General features: G+C 65.5%; 1 protein-coding gene and 1 long non-coding RNA gene across 6 annotated transcripts; one reads left to right on the forward strand and one right to left on the reverse strand.

The window, feature by feature from the left end:
- Positions 1-160: 160 nt before the first annotated feature.
- PALM (paralemmin) lies at positions 161-15,430 on the reverse strand. Of its 5 annotated transcripts, none has more exons than XM_064637654.1 (9): positions 15,222-15,430; positions 8,322-8,370; positions 7,283-7,363; positions 7,063-7,193; positions 6,027-6,150; positions 5,859-5,880; positions 5,515-5,604; positions 4,371-4,502; positions 161-3,029 (listed from the first exon to the last, which is right to left on the reverse strand). In XM_064637654.1, exons 1-9 carry the CDS (start codon positions 15,224-15,226, stop codon positions 2,446-2,448), a joined length of 1,218 nt encoding a protein of 405 aa, XP_064493724.1. In that variant the 5' UTR covers positions 15,227-15,430; the 3' UTR covers positions 161-2,445. The 5 variants fall into 5 exon arrangements, with proteins under 5 accessions (XP_064493724.1, XP_064493719.1, XP_064493721.1 ...); XM_064637649.1 differs by having other exon boundaries at positions 5,515-5,577; positions 15,222-15,356; XM_064637651.1 differs by lacking the exon at positions 4,371-4,502 and having other exon boundaries at positions 15,222-15,356.
- On the forward strand, positions 10,414-11,695 carry LOC135403545 (uncharacterized). The gene is made up of 2 exons (XR_010425422.1): positions 10,414-10,579; positions 10,828-11,695. It is a non-coding gene; the product is annotated as an uncharacterized LOC135403545 (long non-coding RNA).
- Positions 15,431-15,551: the final 121 nt, after the last annotated feature.

Consider the following 15,551-nt stretch of genomic DNA (forward strand, 5'->3'; position numbering starts at 1 on the left):
CTCCCACATCCCTCTTCCTCCCCACTTCCCCTGCCCATACAGCGAAGGGGCAGCAGGGCCCATCCCCAACATCCCTGTCCCTAACCTTCCATCCTCCTCCTCCCATCCCCAGGATGCCCAGCCCCAGCCCAGCCCCTCCCACCCGTCGGTGGCTGCAGGATGGTTGTTCACACAGTTTATTTGCTCGGTTCAGGTGTTTTACAAACAACGGGGGGTGGGAGTGGGGGTGGGATTCAAACAGCTTCGGCACAAGTGAAAAGCTCAGGGGTGCGGGAAGTGCACTTCAGCGGGGGGGGCTGCGGGACGGGGCAGGGGTGATGTTGGGCCCACTGCCTGCTCCTCTCATGCCCCAGCCCCGGCCCGGGGCCTGGTCCCACTCCCCGCTGCCACGGGCGCCAGACTGGGCCGGGGGTCAAAGCCAATTGAGAGGCGGAGGGTGCTGAGAGTGGGAGGGAGTCCCAGCCTGGGGTCGGGAGGATTGCAGGGCCCAGAGTGGGATGGGGTGAGTGGTGCTGGCCCCTGGTGTGGGGTGGCAAGAGATGACATTCCCCCCAGGATTGTGGGGGAGATGCCCTGTGGCACTGAGCCCCCTGCCCCGCCCTGCAGCAACGGGGCTCCAGGGATGCCCTCAGCAGGAGGGGCAGGAGAGGCCCCCCTTCCCCTGCTGGGGAAACCCCTCCCTCCCTCAGCTCTGCCTCTCCCAGAGGCTGTGGGTGCCCAGACAGGGCTCAGGTGGCACTGCAAGACCCCCGCAGTCCCCAGCCCTGCAGTGACTGCACTGGGGGAAAACTGCAGCCTGGATGGTAGCTGGGGTGACAACTGGGATGTCATGGGGGGGTCACTGCTCACATACGGGGAGTGTGGGGGAAGGAAGGCCTTGGGTGGCCGAGCCCCATCCCTGGCTGCTCTATCACTGGTGTCCCAGTGGGCTGGGCACTGTGGGGGCTGCTCCACACGTGCTTTGGGGGATCCCTGGGGACTTGCCCGGCCTCACAGCAACGGGGACCCTCTCATGCTCACACAAGGACTCCTGTGCTGGCTGGTGGCTGCACCCTGCCCAAAGCTCCTGGGCAAGTGCCCCTGGGCACAGGGCCCAGGCACTGCCCCGGCGGGCGCTCCCTCGCCTGCCCCAGTGGGTCTCAGGGGGGAGGAAACGCTGGTGCTGGTGGTGAAATCCCCACTGAAGGGCTGGGGCATGGGGTGGGGGAGCAGGGAGACTGCCCTTCATGGGACACCGGACCCCTGACAGCTCCCAGTGCCAGTGCTGGGGTGAACTGGGCTGCCCTGCTCCCCTGCGGGACCTGGTGCTGCAGCCTGGACCCCCAGAAGGTGGCTCTGCAAAGCTGCCACAGCTGAGCTGCAGAGGCAGGAAGGGAACAGGATGCTGGGCCACACTCCTGCTGCTATGAGGAAGTGGGTGGGGTGGGCACACCCACCCCATTCCTGTCCCCAAGAGGCTGAGCCCCCCTCGCTGCCATTGCCCCAGGGGGACACGGGCACTGGCCACAGCACAGCTCAACCCCAGGGGCTGGCAGAGCCCAGCGGTGCCAGCCAGCAGCCGAGCTGGAGGAATGGCCATCAATGCCAGCACCAGGGTGAGGGGCTTCCACACAGTGAGATGAGCCTGGGGGAGCAGAGCAGGGTCTCCTGCCCACAGCTCTGAGCACAGGCTGGGGTGATCCTGGAGGAGCTGTGCGTGGCCCTGCCCATGACCTCAGCTGAGCATCATGGAGGAGACACTGCCCTTAATGCCCTTCCCTCGCCTGGACACGCTTGGTCCCCGAGGGGCTCATGGCTTGGGGAGCCCAGGGACACGGGGACAAGGACACGGGATGGAGCGGAGATGTCCATGGGCAGCCAGAGGGGAACAGACCCAGGCCTTTCCCCACTGGTGATGCAGATGATGGAGGCACAGAGAGAGGCCTGGCATGGGTCTGGGTCCAATGCCCACCATGGGCTGGGCCAAGTGTGGGTCCCGCTGGTGCCGGCTCCCAGGGAGTCATCTACGGATGCAGCGGCGTCCTCCGATCCCCTGCCCGACGGCTCCGTCCTCCGACGGTGGGTGGGACAGTGGTGGTGAAAGAGGAAAAGGCTCTGGTGTTGGTGGCAGGAGGGCTCCAGTGGGGTTGAGGCCAGGCTGTGGTGGGGTGAGTGCACCATGGGGTTAGGGGGTCTCTAATAAATACCACAGGCAGCACTGGTGGGGGGCAGCGCGGGGCAGGCGTTGGGCAGATGGGGCGAGCGTTGCCACGGCCACCATTTGCTGCTGCCCGCTGCGGCCCCCTGGGCACCGTGTTGGATCTCCCCGGTTCTGCAGAAAGAGGGTCCGTGTCCAGTGTGGGGGAAGCCCGGCGTGCCGGGATGGCGGGCCTGGCTAGCAGGGGCCGGGGCAGAGAGGGCTCGGCAGGGGCAGCCTGTCCCGGCGGCAGCGGGGGCCAGCGGGGCTCACATCACCGTGCAGCACTTGCAGCGCTGCTTCTTCACGTCTGTCTCCTGCTCGGCCTCCTTGGCATCTGTGGCGTTGGCACCTGGCTTCTGCCCGCCCACGCCCTCCTCCCCCAGGGGCTGGGCGCCCGCTGGCTCCAGCGCGGTGCCGTTGGGCGGCGCGTGGTCCTTGTGTGCCGGCTCCGGCTTGCTCTCGGCGTCCTCAATCACCACCAGCTCTGCCTTGATGGTGCCCTCCAGCCCCAGCACCTTCTTGGTCTCGTTCTCATCCTCCACGTTCTGGTAGCCCATGAAGATCATGGTGACGGGCTGCTCCCGGCTCGGCTCCGTCCCCTCGCCCGGCGGCACCGTGGTGCTCTCCCGTGGCTTCGCTTGCAGCCCCGTGATCTCCCTCCGCGGCGTTGGCTTCTGGCTGCCCGGGGCGCTGCCGCCCCCCTGGCCCGCCTTGGCCGGGGTCTCACGCCCGGCGGCTTCGCTCAGCGTGGCCTCGTCCGCTTTGTGCAGTAGCTCGTCGACCTCGGAGGAGCTGAGGGGGTGGGCCCCGTTCTGCAGGGCCCCGTCCTCGGCGCTCACTGCGTGCACCACTGCAGGGACAAGAGGAGGGAGGGTGAGGGAGACTCAGGACAGGGGCACAAGGTGACCTGGAAAAGCTCCTGCTGGCACAACCCACTTGGACCCGGCTCCCACGTGGCCAGGGAGCAGCCTGTTCCCCTCTCTAAGGGCTCTGCCACTGAGGCTGGGACTCCCCACAGCATCCTGACCCCTCTCCGAGATGGAACTGCTGTCAGACCCCCCTCATCACCTGGCTCCTGCCCGACAGCAGGCAGAGGCCAAAATAAAAGCCCAGTGTGAGGAGCGGTTCCTGAAGCCTCAGGCTCAGCAAACCCTGTGGGAGCCACGGCTGTCTGCCAGGCCGCCAACAGCCAGCCAAGCTGCCTGTGCTCACCGCGGCAGGACGGCGTCCGCCGGCACCCCGCTCGGCCGGGCTGACACGATGCTCTGTGGCAGGTCCCCACTGCCACCTCTGAGACCCCAGCAACGCTCAGCAGGTGCTGCCCCAGCGCATTCCCACCAACTCCTGACACATCCTGCCAGGACTGTGGCACCCGGTGGCCCCGTGCCCAGAGGAGACGGGGCTCTCCCACCCCAACACGCTGTGCCGGCTGCTCACGGCACTGGAGGCAGAGATGTGCGTCATGGCCGGAGCAGCCACTGGCTTGGGGCGTTTTCCACTTGACCTGGGGCATCACACAACAGTCGGTGCCACCACCGCAGCGGGCAGGCGGTGAGCGAGGCACAGGGACCGGCCTGGCAGGGCCAGCACAGCCGTGGCCACAGGGAGAGGGTTGAACAGGACCCCTGTGCCGCGGTTTCCTTGAGAGACAGTCGGTCCACTCAGCCACCACAGTCCCCAGTAACATGCCCCAGCTCCATGGCTGGACCTTGCCACCACAGTGGTCCCTCGGGTGTCACCAGGCCCTTTAGAGCAGGTTCCCAGATATTGCCAAAAGCAGGAGCTGCAGTCCCTCCTGCTGCACTTCCTCCATACCCAGCAGCCATGCTCCCCACTGCCAGCCTGTGGGCCAGGCCAACGTGGTGCCAGTGCCACATTCCCTGCCCGCAGGATGGGCTCCTGAGTCTTGGACACAGCAGATCCTCTTCTCTCCTCTCCAGTGGTGCAGGGTCACGATGTGCAAACCAGGGCTGGCCTGTCTGGACCATCCACACCTTGCTGCCAGGACAATCCTGCGATCCGCCGGACTGGGGCCAATGAGGAGTTGCCCTCACAGAGCTGGTGAGGCTGCCGGGAGCAGCCCCTGCACTTCCTCGCCCTGGTGGGTGCCCGCTGGGATGTTTGGGCGGCCGCTCCCTCGTCCCCGGCCCTTTGCTTCTGCCACCGGCCAGCGGCGAGGGCTGGCCCGTACCTTTCATCTCATCCTCGTACACTTTGACCCCCTGCAGACAGTGGTTCTGGGGGAGCAGGGTGGTGCTGGACAGGACCTTGGTCTCCCCAGTCACTCTGTCCTTCTCCACTGTGATCTCCACCGAGTACATGGCTGGGACACAAAGAGGACAGCGCGGTTACGGCGGCCCCGGCCCTCCCCAGCCCCTGCTCCGCGGCTGGCAGCGCGTGGCAGCAGTGCCGTGGTGCTCAGCAGTGCTGTGGTGCTCAGCAGTGCCGTGGTGCTCAGCAGTGCCGTGGTGCTCAGCGGTGTTAGCGAGGCGGCAGCGAGGAGCGGTGAGTGGCAGAGGCGGGTGCGACATCCCTGGCACATCCCTCCTCCTGGGACCTGTGGGCTGCCGCCATCCTGGCGCTGCTGGTATCACCTTACCTCCGTGGCTGCTGTGGCCCCGGGGCTGGGCCTAGCCGGGCCCTGGGGGCACTGGCAATGCCGTGTCCATCTGTCCAGCCGGTGAGCGGAGCTGGCTGCGGGGCCCGGGCTGGGAGCCAGGCTCATGCTCACAGAGGTACAACCCCCACTGAGGGTGCTGGCGCTGGGGCAGCCTCTCCACCCCTTGGCATCTCTTCTTCAGCTCCCAGCCAGTCCCTGCTGGCACCAGGGTCACCTCAGCCCTGTGTGTGGTGCTTTGCTCTGAGGATCCCAAGATGGGCTCTGCCCAGTGCTGGTGCCACGGTCTGGTCTTGAGCCATTGCCCCAAACCAGAGCAAACTCCTCCAGCAGCAGAGCCGGCTGCAGCCCCCCCAGCTCAGGCAGCCCCGTGCCCCTGCAGCTCCCTGAGGCAGCCGGCCCCGGGGTCAGCCATGCCGGCAGCCGACGCTTCGCTCCCTCGCCCCTGCGCAGAGAAGCTGCAAACAGCAGGAAGGATGAAACTGGAGCAGAGACATGGAACTCGGGTGAGGGGGGGCCCTGAGCCATGAACCAGCTGTGGGGTGGAAGCAAAACCAAACCCTGTGATTGCAATGACGGATGTTCTCTGCCCTGGGCTTGGAAAGGCATCGAGCGGCACGGCGGGGAGCGGCTGCGGTGGCAGCGAGCCGAGGACGGCGTGGAGGGGAGGGGGAAGCAGCCAGGAAGGAGCGCTCCTCCCAGGGCAGGGGGCACCTACCCGCCTTCATCAGGTCGGTGCCTTCCACCGCCTTCATGGGGCTGCTGGAGACCTTCTTCTCGGCTGGAGATGGAGAGGAGAGACGACTGCCTGAGCCAAAATGATCACCTGGTTGTCCGTGTGCCCCTGGGACAGGGCCCAGGGACGGTGGCGTGTCCCCTGCAGATGGTCCCTGGGACAGGCTCCCCCGCCACAGGGCACCACCGCCTGGGAGGGGACAGGGACAGGGGACATGGAGACAGGGCTTCCGCTGGCTCTCTCTACCCATCTGGCCCCAGCATCGGGGCAGCATGAGGGGATGGTGGGCATCGAACTGCGTCTGAGGGGGATCAAGGATCACCTACCCTTAACCGTGCCCAGAGGACTCTGCAAAACAGAAGGGAGAGGTTATAGGAGCTGCTGGGACCCTCCGTGCACCCACTGCCCCCACACTCATCACCCACACACCCATCCCCACCGGGGCCAGGGACCCCAACCCCACTGCCAGCAGCCCCACCCGTGGCCATGCCCACCTTCTGTGCATTCGGGACGGCTTCGGCCTTCTCCTCCTTGGCTGGGGCTGCTGCCTCTGCCAGGTTCTCCTTGGTAGAAGCCACTGAGCTGCTGTTCTCCAGCATCTCCAGCTCCTTCTCCAGCCTGTGGGGAGAGCTGGGGTTGAGAGGCCGTGGGGAGCCTTGACGCAGGCAGTGTGGGGCAGGTAACTGTGGGGCAGGCAGTGTGGGCAGGCAGTGTGGGGCAGGCAGTGTGGGCAGGCAGTGTGGGCAGGCAGTGTGGGCAGGCAGCCACAGAGAGCTGTGAACATGGGCCAGCAACACGGCGCAGTGGAGAGGGGAGGCACGAATTGTCCATATTCTGGGACAGCTGTCAGTGTCTCTTTGCAGGAGAAAAGCCAACGGGCTCAGCCCAGGTGAATGGCAGAGACCCTGCCGGGGCACCAGGCAGGGGGACCGAGCCCCACGCACTTGCCGGTGCCCTCACTCGGTGGCTTGGAACGTGGCTGCTCCATCGTCCTTCTGCTCCCGCACGTCGCCGGGAGCCTGGCTGAGCTTTCTACGAGGGCGACTGCCTGTTCCCAGCCAGCAGCCTGGCCAGGAGGTGTGCCGACAGCAGGGCCCCCAGCGGGGCTTGGCGGAGGTCCGGGGAGTCCCCACGGCCCGGCGCTGTGGCAGAGCCCTCCCCGGCAGAGCCCCCCCGGCTCCCGCACGGCGCCGGCAGAGGAATGCGCCGCGCCATTAGCCGGACACAAAGGCCCCTTCGTGCCTGACCCCTCTCTGCACCGATGCTCCGTAATTAACGGCACCGCCGTGACTGATTGCATTCCTACTGCGCTGCCGGGACACCTCCGTGCTGGGGCTCCGGGGCCCCGCCTTCGGCTGCCCAGCAACAAGGGGGTCTCCCTCACAACCTCCCCGCTGCCCCTTCCCCAGGGCTGAGTCACCGCGACGGGGATGGACGTCTGTGAGGCCCCAGCCTGCTCGGGGGTCTCTGGAGGGACGCGGGTGCTCTCCGAGTTCATCCCGACACCCGGCCCCACACTGGCCCCGTTACCTCTGGATGGTTTCCTCCAGCTCCTTGGTCTTCACCTCATCTTCCTGCATCTGCTTCTTCATGGCCTCTTCCTCCTCGGAGGCAGAGGCTGGGGCCCCCTCCAGGAGCCATCTCTCCCGCAGAGCCTTGGACTGGGGAGCAGAAGGGGGTCACGGTCCTGCCCCCCCGAGCCGGGGGCATCCCGGTGCAGAGGCAGCCTGGGGTCCCAGGGGATTCTCACCTTGAGATGCTGCAGCTGCCGCCTGTCGTCCTCGAGCTGCCGCCTTTTGTTCTCGATCTCCGTCTGACGCTTCCGCTTCTCCTGGAGGGACGGGAGCGGCGGAGCCGGGGTCGGCGCGGGGAGGGGGTGGGCGCCGAGCATCGCCGGGGAGGGAGGAGAGGGGGCGAGGGGCTGCACTTGGGGAGAGGGGCTGCGAGACCAGCCTTGGGGGCAGCCCACAAGGAGCCCAGTATCACGTCCCTGCCCTCTCTGGGAGAAACTGAGGCACGGAGGCTGTAGAGAAGTCATGGCAAAGCCTGGGCTCTGTTCACCATCTCAAAATGTCACCTTCCCCTCAGCTGGCCCCGCTGAGTGAGCTGCCAGCGTGGGGGAAACAGCCCCCGGGGCCTCCACCTCGCCCCTCCCGCCACCCATCCTGGGGCTGCTCCAGATCATTTCAGCAGAGTCAGACCCAGCCCGGACGCGTCACCGGGCGCTTTCTCCTCTGGTCCAGAACAATTTGCCCTTTGTGTGGCAGAGATCAGCCAGTTGCCAGCCGGGCAGGGCAGGGGGGCTGCCATGGGGCAGCGGTGGGTTCGACCTGCTCTGTGCTGGGAGGGGCTGCCCAGTGTGGCCCCCGACTGCTCACTAATTAATGTAATTACTAGTGCCCATGGCGGGCATGGCTGGATCGCACCATCCTCAGCCTTTCCTGGGAAAGGGTGTGCAGGAGAATCATCACTCATTTCCCTCACTTGGGGCTCATCAAGGCACTGTTTTATTAATTAAACCTCCCGGCTGCCTGTTGCTCTGTCCCTGTTTCAGCCATGCAGCCAAGCCAAGCCAGCTCCGGCACCCTGGGAAGAGCCACTGCAGGGACATCCTGGCACGGGCCACCACGAGTCCTCTTTGGCTGCTGGGGACTCCCAGCCTGCGGCTGAGCACCTGCACCAGCTCACCTGCCCCTGCACCCTCCTCCCCACTGGCATCTGCCCGAAGTGCTGCACGGGGCAGGGGTGTGAGGACGCTGGGCCAAGGTCCAGCCCGAGCAGGGACTCACCGCGATGGCCTGCAGCCTCTCCTGCTGAAGGGTGCTGGCCTCCACGACCCTGCAGAGAGCAGAGAGCAGCAGTGAGGAGTGGCACCAGCAGCAGGTGTCAGGCACATTGTGCAACCAGCAAACCGGACACTGCAGCACACGGGCAAAGGCTGAACCCTTCCTTTCCATCGGCTGTTTCCTCCTTGCCACCCTGGAGCCAAGCATCCCTTGCCTGCACGGCTCCTCTAGACACCCCTCAGCCCCCCGTCCTACCCAAATTGCCCCGGGACAGGCACCTTGCCCAGCGCCTGGGGGACTCAGCGCAGCCAGACCCACTCCTGCTGTGGCGCAGATGGAAACCATGACCACAGAGGGGCTGGAGCAGGACGGTTCTGGACGCCCCTGCCTTCCAACCTGGCTCACACTTTCCATTCCAAGCCTTTTTCTTGGCAGCTGACACCTTTCCCAGACAGTGACCTTTCTGGGCTGCGTACGAAGGCACACACAAAGGCACACGCACGCCCACGTGCACAGACGCTTGGACACACAGACACACACATGGCAACAGGCTCCGCTCCCGCCGGCGGCCGTGTCCCGGGCCCGGTACCTGCCTCTGCAACCTGGGCTGCCACGGCCGTGCCAGGGGTGCTGCCGCCTCGCTGGGTGCTGCAAGGAGGGGGTATCCCTGATCCCTGCAGTCACCTGCCCACACACCCACCCTCCCGTGTCCCCGTGGTGTGGTGCCCAGGCCAGCCCGACCCGCAGCGCAGCCCCCGGGCCCAGCGAGAGCCCCCGCGCCGCAGAGCACCGGGGGCAGGTCCAGCACCGGGACCCACGGCAGGGCTGGTGGGGCTGGCTGGGACCAGGATGCTCCAGCGCCACAGGAGCTGCTGGCTGCTGGCCAGACAGTGCTAACGAAGTGCTCAGCTGTGGCAGTAATTAGGGTGGGAGGCACAGAGGTATTGTCAGATGATGGATCATCTCCACTTGCTTCTTAGAGCAAGGGACAGAGAGCAGGACTCCGCACTCCCGGGAAGGGCTTTTTCCAAAGATGGTTTTACACACAGGGTGGGCTCGGGGTGCTGTGCCCCACACACGACACCTCCCGGGCCTGGGCTCTGACCGCACGTGCCAACATGTGTGCTCTTGCACATGTATGTGCCCTCACGTGGGTCCTCTACTGGAGGAGCTGGGCTTTGCCACAGCTCAAATGGGGTCTGTGGGGTGAGAGGAGCCCCTGCCCCCTCCTGCCCCCTCCTTGAAGCCAGCGATTTCCTGGGAGCTGCTCAGAGCCGCCGTCCTCCCCTCACCCCGCACCCTGGGGATCCCAGCAGTGCGCAAAATCCAGACCAGGAAAACAAACAGGGAAGGTGTCGCTTTTGTGGTGTTGTTTTCATGCTGTTTGCAGCGACGCTGTGACTGTTTCCCCAGCGCAGGCGCGTGGCACAGCTCGCACACCCGCACCGGCCCCACAGCTCTGGGGCTGCCCTTCATCGTGGGCTCCCTCCTGCTCTGGTCCCCCAAGTCCAGCCCCTGGCACCCCACACTCGCAGGGTGTTGGACCAGGTCCTGTTTCTCTCCTGGATCTTGCCCTGTTCAATGTATCCAAACTTTTACAGCATTTCTGAAACGTTCTGTTCTGCTTTTCCTCCCTCCTCCATTCTCTTTATTTTCCATTATTTGCTACAGTCTCTGCATTCCCGGGTTGAACGCCAGGAATCTTCCTGGCCCAGGAAGAGATGCAAAATGGGCCGGATGCCCCTCACTGCACCCTCCCAGCCCCCCCGGCTCCTGGCCTGGGGACTCTGATCCATCAAGGAGGGCTGAGTGGGAACCTCCCCAGCAGCCACAGTCCTTGCCCGCTGGGACCAGGCAATGAGGTGGAGGCGGAGGGTCCCCACTCCCCAACAGCCCCGTCCTGTCACGACCTGTCTCCAGGGGTCAGCAGGGGCTGGTGTGAAGGGGCCCCGCTGCCGCCGGCCCTGGTGACTGATGGAGGCGGTTCCATGGCAATGGTTGTCTGGCAACAGCACCATGGTAATGGTGCCATGGCAACGGGCGGGCGGTGGGGGGATGCACAGGGCGGGCGGAGGGATCGAGAGGCCCCCTGGGGTTGGGGGTGCCGCTCCCCGGGCCTGGCACTCTGGCAGCACCGGTGGGCCCAAACCGTGGCATCACTGGGGTCTCCCTGGGGGTTCTGATGCTCCAGATCCACCTGGAAGGGTGGAAAGGTGGGGCCACTGCGCCCCTTACCCTCACCCTCTGAACCACCAGGCCAGGTAGGGAGCAGGGACATGGGAGATGGTGCCCTGGAAGCTCCCAGCCCCAGCCCCCGGCCCTCAGGCTGGGCCCACACACGTGTGTGAGCACACACACACCCGCACTCTCCCTTGGCTCCCCAGCTCTTTCCAGCCCTGCTGATGCTGCCATTTCCCACCATCACAAGGGAAGCCCGTGACCTTTTGTCTCCTCCCGCCTGACATGAAACAATAATGTTTATTTGCCTTCCTCTGTTTTTTCCCATTAGCTCATCCAAATGTGCGAAGAGCCATTTCAAGCTGCTTCTCCGCTCCCCTGACCTCCACTCCCTTCCCACCCACTCAGCTCCGAGCTGGGGGAAGGCAGGAGAGTGTCCTGCACGGGCACCACTGCCTGCACCCCCACAGCGACCCTGGGGAGGTGGGGGTGCAGGCCCCAGGGCCCGTGGCAATGGCAGCAGTCGAGGGACCAGCACTGATTTATAGCACTGTTCCCATGCCAGGAGCTGGGCCCCTTGGCCAGGCCTGGAGTGACGTGGCCGTGGGGAGGCTGCAAAGCTCCGTCATGAAGCCATTTAGCAACAGGCCGTGATCGAACGGCCCTGATGGAAGGCACAGAGGGGAGGGGAGGGGAGGGGGCTGCAGTCACCCGAGGGCCACCCTGCATTGACCATGAAGGCAGACACAGCAGTGGCAGCAGCTCGGGTGAGGACGGCCAGAAATCTGTGCAGCTGAGGAGCCACATGCCCAGCACAGGGTTGGAACCCTGCTCAGATCCTGGCACCCAGGGGCTGCTCCTGCCCTGCCCCACGGTGTGGCTGCCTCCCCCCACTGCTGCTGCTGCTGCATTGCCCCATCACCCACCCCATTCCTTCCCCACGATCCCACTGCCGGCACGGCCCCGGGCACGGCCACTGCCCGGGGAGGGGATGGGGACGGGGGGAGGTGGGGGGAGGAGATGGCAGCCCCAGGCTCCCGAAAACGCAGATGCATTAGAGCAAGTGGAGCTGCCTGATTGATTCTCTGGGCTGAGACGTGGGCTGGGAGTGCCAGGAGAAAATGGATCCCATGAATATTTGATGAACGGAGGCTTGGGGAGGGAGTTTGATTGGAAAATTACAGATCTTTCAAACAGTGGTTCAAGTACCCTCCAAATACTTGGGTTTCCAGCTCCCTTCCAGTTAGAGGAGCAAGGCTCCACCAGCAAACTCCCACCACAACTTATGAATGAGAGTGGAGCCGGCCTCTCCCCACCCCGGGAGCACTGGCCAGCTGGGATGGGCAGCCCCGGTGCTGGCCAGGACTCGGTGCTCCTGCCACAGCCATCCCTGGGTTCCCCTTCACACGGGGCAGCGCGGCTTTCCCAGCAGTGCCATGAACACAGGCACACACGAGGCTCCAAAGAGCTGGCAGGAACATGGATCCTGGCAGGGGCACCCCTGTGAGTCCCAGCACCTGGGGGGAGCTCAGTTCTTGGTGCCAAGCCCAGGGGCTGGGCTTAACCCATGTCCAGCTCTGCTCCACCAGGAAACACCTGTCTGGGGCAGGATCCATCTGGCTCCTCTCCCTCCTCCAGGCTCATCCTTGTCCCTGACAGTGGCTCCTGCCTGGGGCCAGAGGGCTCCTTGTCTCCAGATAAAGAGACTCAGGAATCTGGGCTGTGCCTGCAGCACCAATCCTGGCGCCACCACTCAACCCGGCTCCAGCACCTCCCGAGGTTTCCTCTGGCACCTCCAGTGCTGGAGCCCCAGCACAGCTCCCAGCACAGCTCTGGGCACGTGAACTACCACCCTGTCTGGGGAAAGGGGCTGTTTCTGGCTAGGAAGCACAAACACCAACACTGGCTTCCCAGGAAACCTGGGGAGCTCTGGTTCCTCCCAGCAGTGCAGGTCGAGCTGAGAGCTGAGGTCTCACAGCAGTGGCTGAATTCTGAACCCCATGATCTACCAGCCCCGAGCAGGGCTGGGTGCTGTTTTGGGGCCATCTGTGGCAGAGCTTTATGGCCTCCTCTGGGAGAGCTGGGAAGGATGACAGTGCCATCCCCTCAGCTGCACGCAGGGACAGGATGGACCTGACCCCTTCTGGTTCCTTGCACCTGGCCAGGAGGCAGCAGGACCCAGCCTGGGTTTCACTTCTCCCTGGATTCCAGTGGAGAGCAGGGCCCTGAGTCCCTTCCCAAAGGGCTCATGGGTTATTCCTCAGGCAGAAATCTCCCTCCTTCCCCTGGGTGCAACTGTCAGCTTCCGATCAGGGTTGTGAGGGCAGGACCAGGAGAGCCTTGCTCCAAGGACACCCCCTGAGCCAAGGGGAGAGCGACAACCCAGTGAGACAAACCACCAGAGCAGCCAGATGTGAGATGCAGGATCTCCAGCTGCTCAAGAGTACTGATGGCAGCGGGAGCAGAGGAGGACAAACAGCTCCAGTGGGACCAGCACAGCCTTTACCAGAGTTGGAAGGTTTCAGCCAAACCTCCCTGGGCACCAGTGGCTTGTGACAGCCAGGACCCTCTTCCAGCCTCTGCCACTGCCAAGGCGAAGCAGGAGCCAAGGCAGAGGCAGCAGTGCCTGCCCCAGCACCCCTTGGCTGCTGCAGAGCCAGGCTGACAGCAGGGCATCACCTGGCCGTGTCCCCGCCTGCCCTGGGACTCTCCTAAACCTCCAGCCCCACCACCAGGCTCTGGAGTTGAGCGGCTGCAGGGGCTGCACCGTTTTGCTTTGGGGCTGTGCCCCCTACCCCAGGTCACTTGAGGAGTTTCACTCCAAAGAAAGACATTGACAAGTCCAGCATACGGAGCTGGTGGGGGACAGGCCTCACACTCCTCCACAGATTCCTCAGCCCTTGCTGGGAGGGTCGGTCTAGAGCAGGGTGAAGGGCACCATGTGGAGCCCAGGGACAGGAGCCATCATCCTGCCCAGTGCCATCCCCCCCTTCAACCCCAGCCTTTGACGCCTCCGCTCCCAGAGAGCCTGTGCCTGGTCTGGCAGCTCCTCACCCTCTCCCCAGGGCACGTCGCACCCCTCGGCTCTGCCCTTCCCCTCATCGCTGCCTTTTGGCAAATCACACACACATTTTCCTCCCTAAAAAGGCTCTTTCCTGCAGGGACCGAGGCACTGTGGGGCTGCCCAAAGCTGCGACCCTGTCCTGGCCAGCTCTCTGTCCCCTCCAGCAGCATGGGGAGCTTCTCTGTCTCCCCAGTCCCACAGCCACTGCACCCCAGTCTCCAAAACATTCTCAGACCTCCACTGGTTCCTCCCGCTCAGTTCCAACCCCAAGCCAACCAGAGCCCACCCCGAGCCCAGGACACCCCTCACCCTGCCCTTCACCAGTGCCCCATGGCCTCTCAGGGCTCCCTGGTGGGAGGCAGGTGGTGGTGAGCAGGACCTGTTGAGCACTCAGCATCCCCGTAGCCAGTGGTAAAAACAGATCAGTGTGAGGTGAGGTGCCCATGAGGAGTGGAGGGTGGCTGACCCTGAGCTGGTTGGGTGCCCCAGGAACCCCCAGTGCCAAACCCAGAAGGTGCTGGGGACCCCTGGTTCTCCATGGTGGGGACCAGAGCCACGGGAGGCAAGGAAAGGCCCGGATGAGACGGGGCCAGCGCTGGCACTTGGCACCTCGAGCAGCTGCCCAGTCCCATGCACTCCTGGCACCAGCTGCTGGCATCCCTGAGGAGCAAAACCAGCATGCAGGCAGGACAGTCCCCAGCCACCAGCTCCCAATGGCTTCCGCCTGCTCCGTCCTTCCCCCACCCGCCCGGCTCCAGCCGGCCGGGCAGGGCCCCACCACGGCACACAAAGGATGAGGCCGGGTCACAGAGCGTCCATCTGTCCGGACCCCTCTGCTGGGAGCCGATACATGAGGATGCCCTGGTCACAGCCGGGTCCCCGGGCAGGGGCTGGGGGCACAGTGCAGGGAGGGGTCCGCAGCTCCCGCCACCCACTCACCCCGCCACACACAGCGGCAACAACAGGTTCAAAACACAAAAATAAACGCCCGCCCCACCCCCTGCTTCCCTCACCGCTGGCAGCCCAGACACCCCCCACACCTCCTGCACCCCCCGCGCCCACATCGAGGCCTCCGCTGTTGCCCCCCCACCCCGAGCCAGCGCCCCAGCACCCCACGGCGGGGCAGGGACCGGGGAGGGGCCGCACCTGCTGAGTGGCACTGGGGGAAAGGCGGCCCCACTATCGGGGTCCCGAGCCCCAGCACTGAGGGGGTGTGAGCCCCCGGTATTGAGGTTCTGAGCCCCAGCACCGGAGGGGATGTGAGGCCCCGGTTTTGGGGTCACGAGCCCTGGCATCGGGGGGATGAGAACCCCCACCCCCGGTTTTGAGGTCCCAAGCCTCAGCATAGGGGGGATAGGAGCCTCTGGTATTGGGATCCTGAGACTCCAGGATCAGGGGGATGCGAGCCTCCAGTTTTGGGGTGCTGAGTCCCCAGGACCAGGGGGATATGAGACCCCAGGTTCGGATTCCCCAGCCCCGGCATCGGGGGTGCCCGAACCACTGGTACGAGCTCTTTGAGCCGACGGTGTGCGCTTCCCGCAGCTCCGGTACTGAGGTCCCCGCGCCCCGGTCCCCCCTCCCCGGTACTGCGGTGCTCGGCCGGCGGGGCCCGGGGGGGCCCTGGCCCGGTGCCGCGGTCCCGGCGCGGCCCCGGTACTCACTCCATGGTCCCGGTGACGGCTCCGGCGAGGGCGGGGGGCGGCGGAGCGGGGCCGGCGTCCGCCGGCGTCCCGGCGCTCAGGGCCCGGCGGGCGGCGGCATCCCCGGCGGGGCTGCGGGATGCGCAGGGATGTCGGGACCGCGCCGGTGCTCCCGCCTCCCTCCCGCACAGCTCCGTCTGCCGGGCGCGCCCCGCCACTGCCGCCGCCCATCACCCGGCCTCGGGGCGCGCCGGCATCGCCGGGGCTGCGGCTGCTGCTGAGGGTCCCGAGGCGAGTCCCGACTGTGCAATGCCCGGTGCGGGACAGGTTGGAGGAGTTGCATTCGCAGCG

Source organism: Pseudopipra pipra, chromosome 27, assembly GCF_036250125.1.
Source record: "Pseudopipra pipra isolate bDixPip1 chromosome 27, bDixPip1.hap1, whole genome shotgun sequence".
NCBI lineage: Eukaryota > Metazoa > Chordata > Aves > Passeriformes > Pipridae > Pseudopipra > Pseudopipra pipra.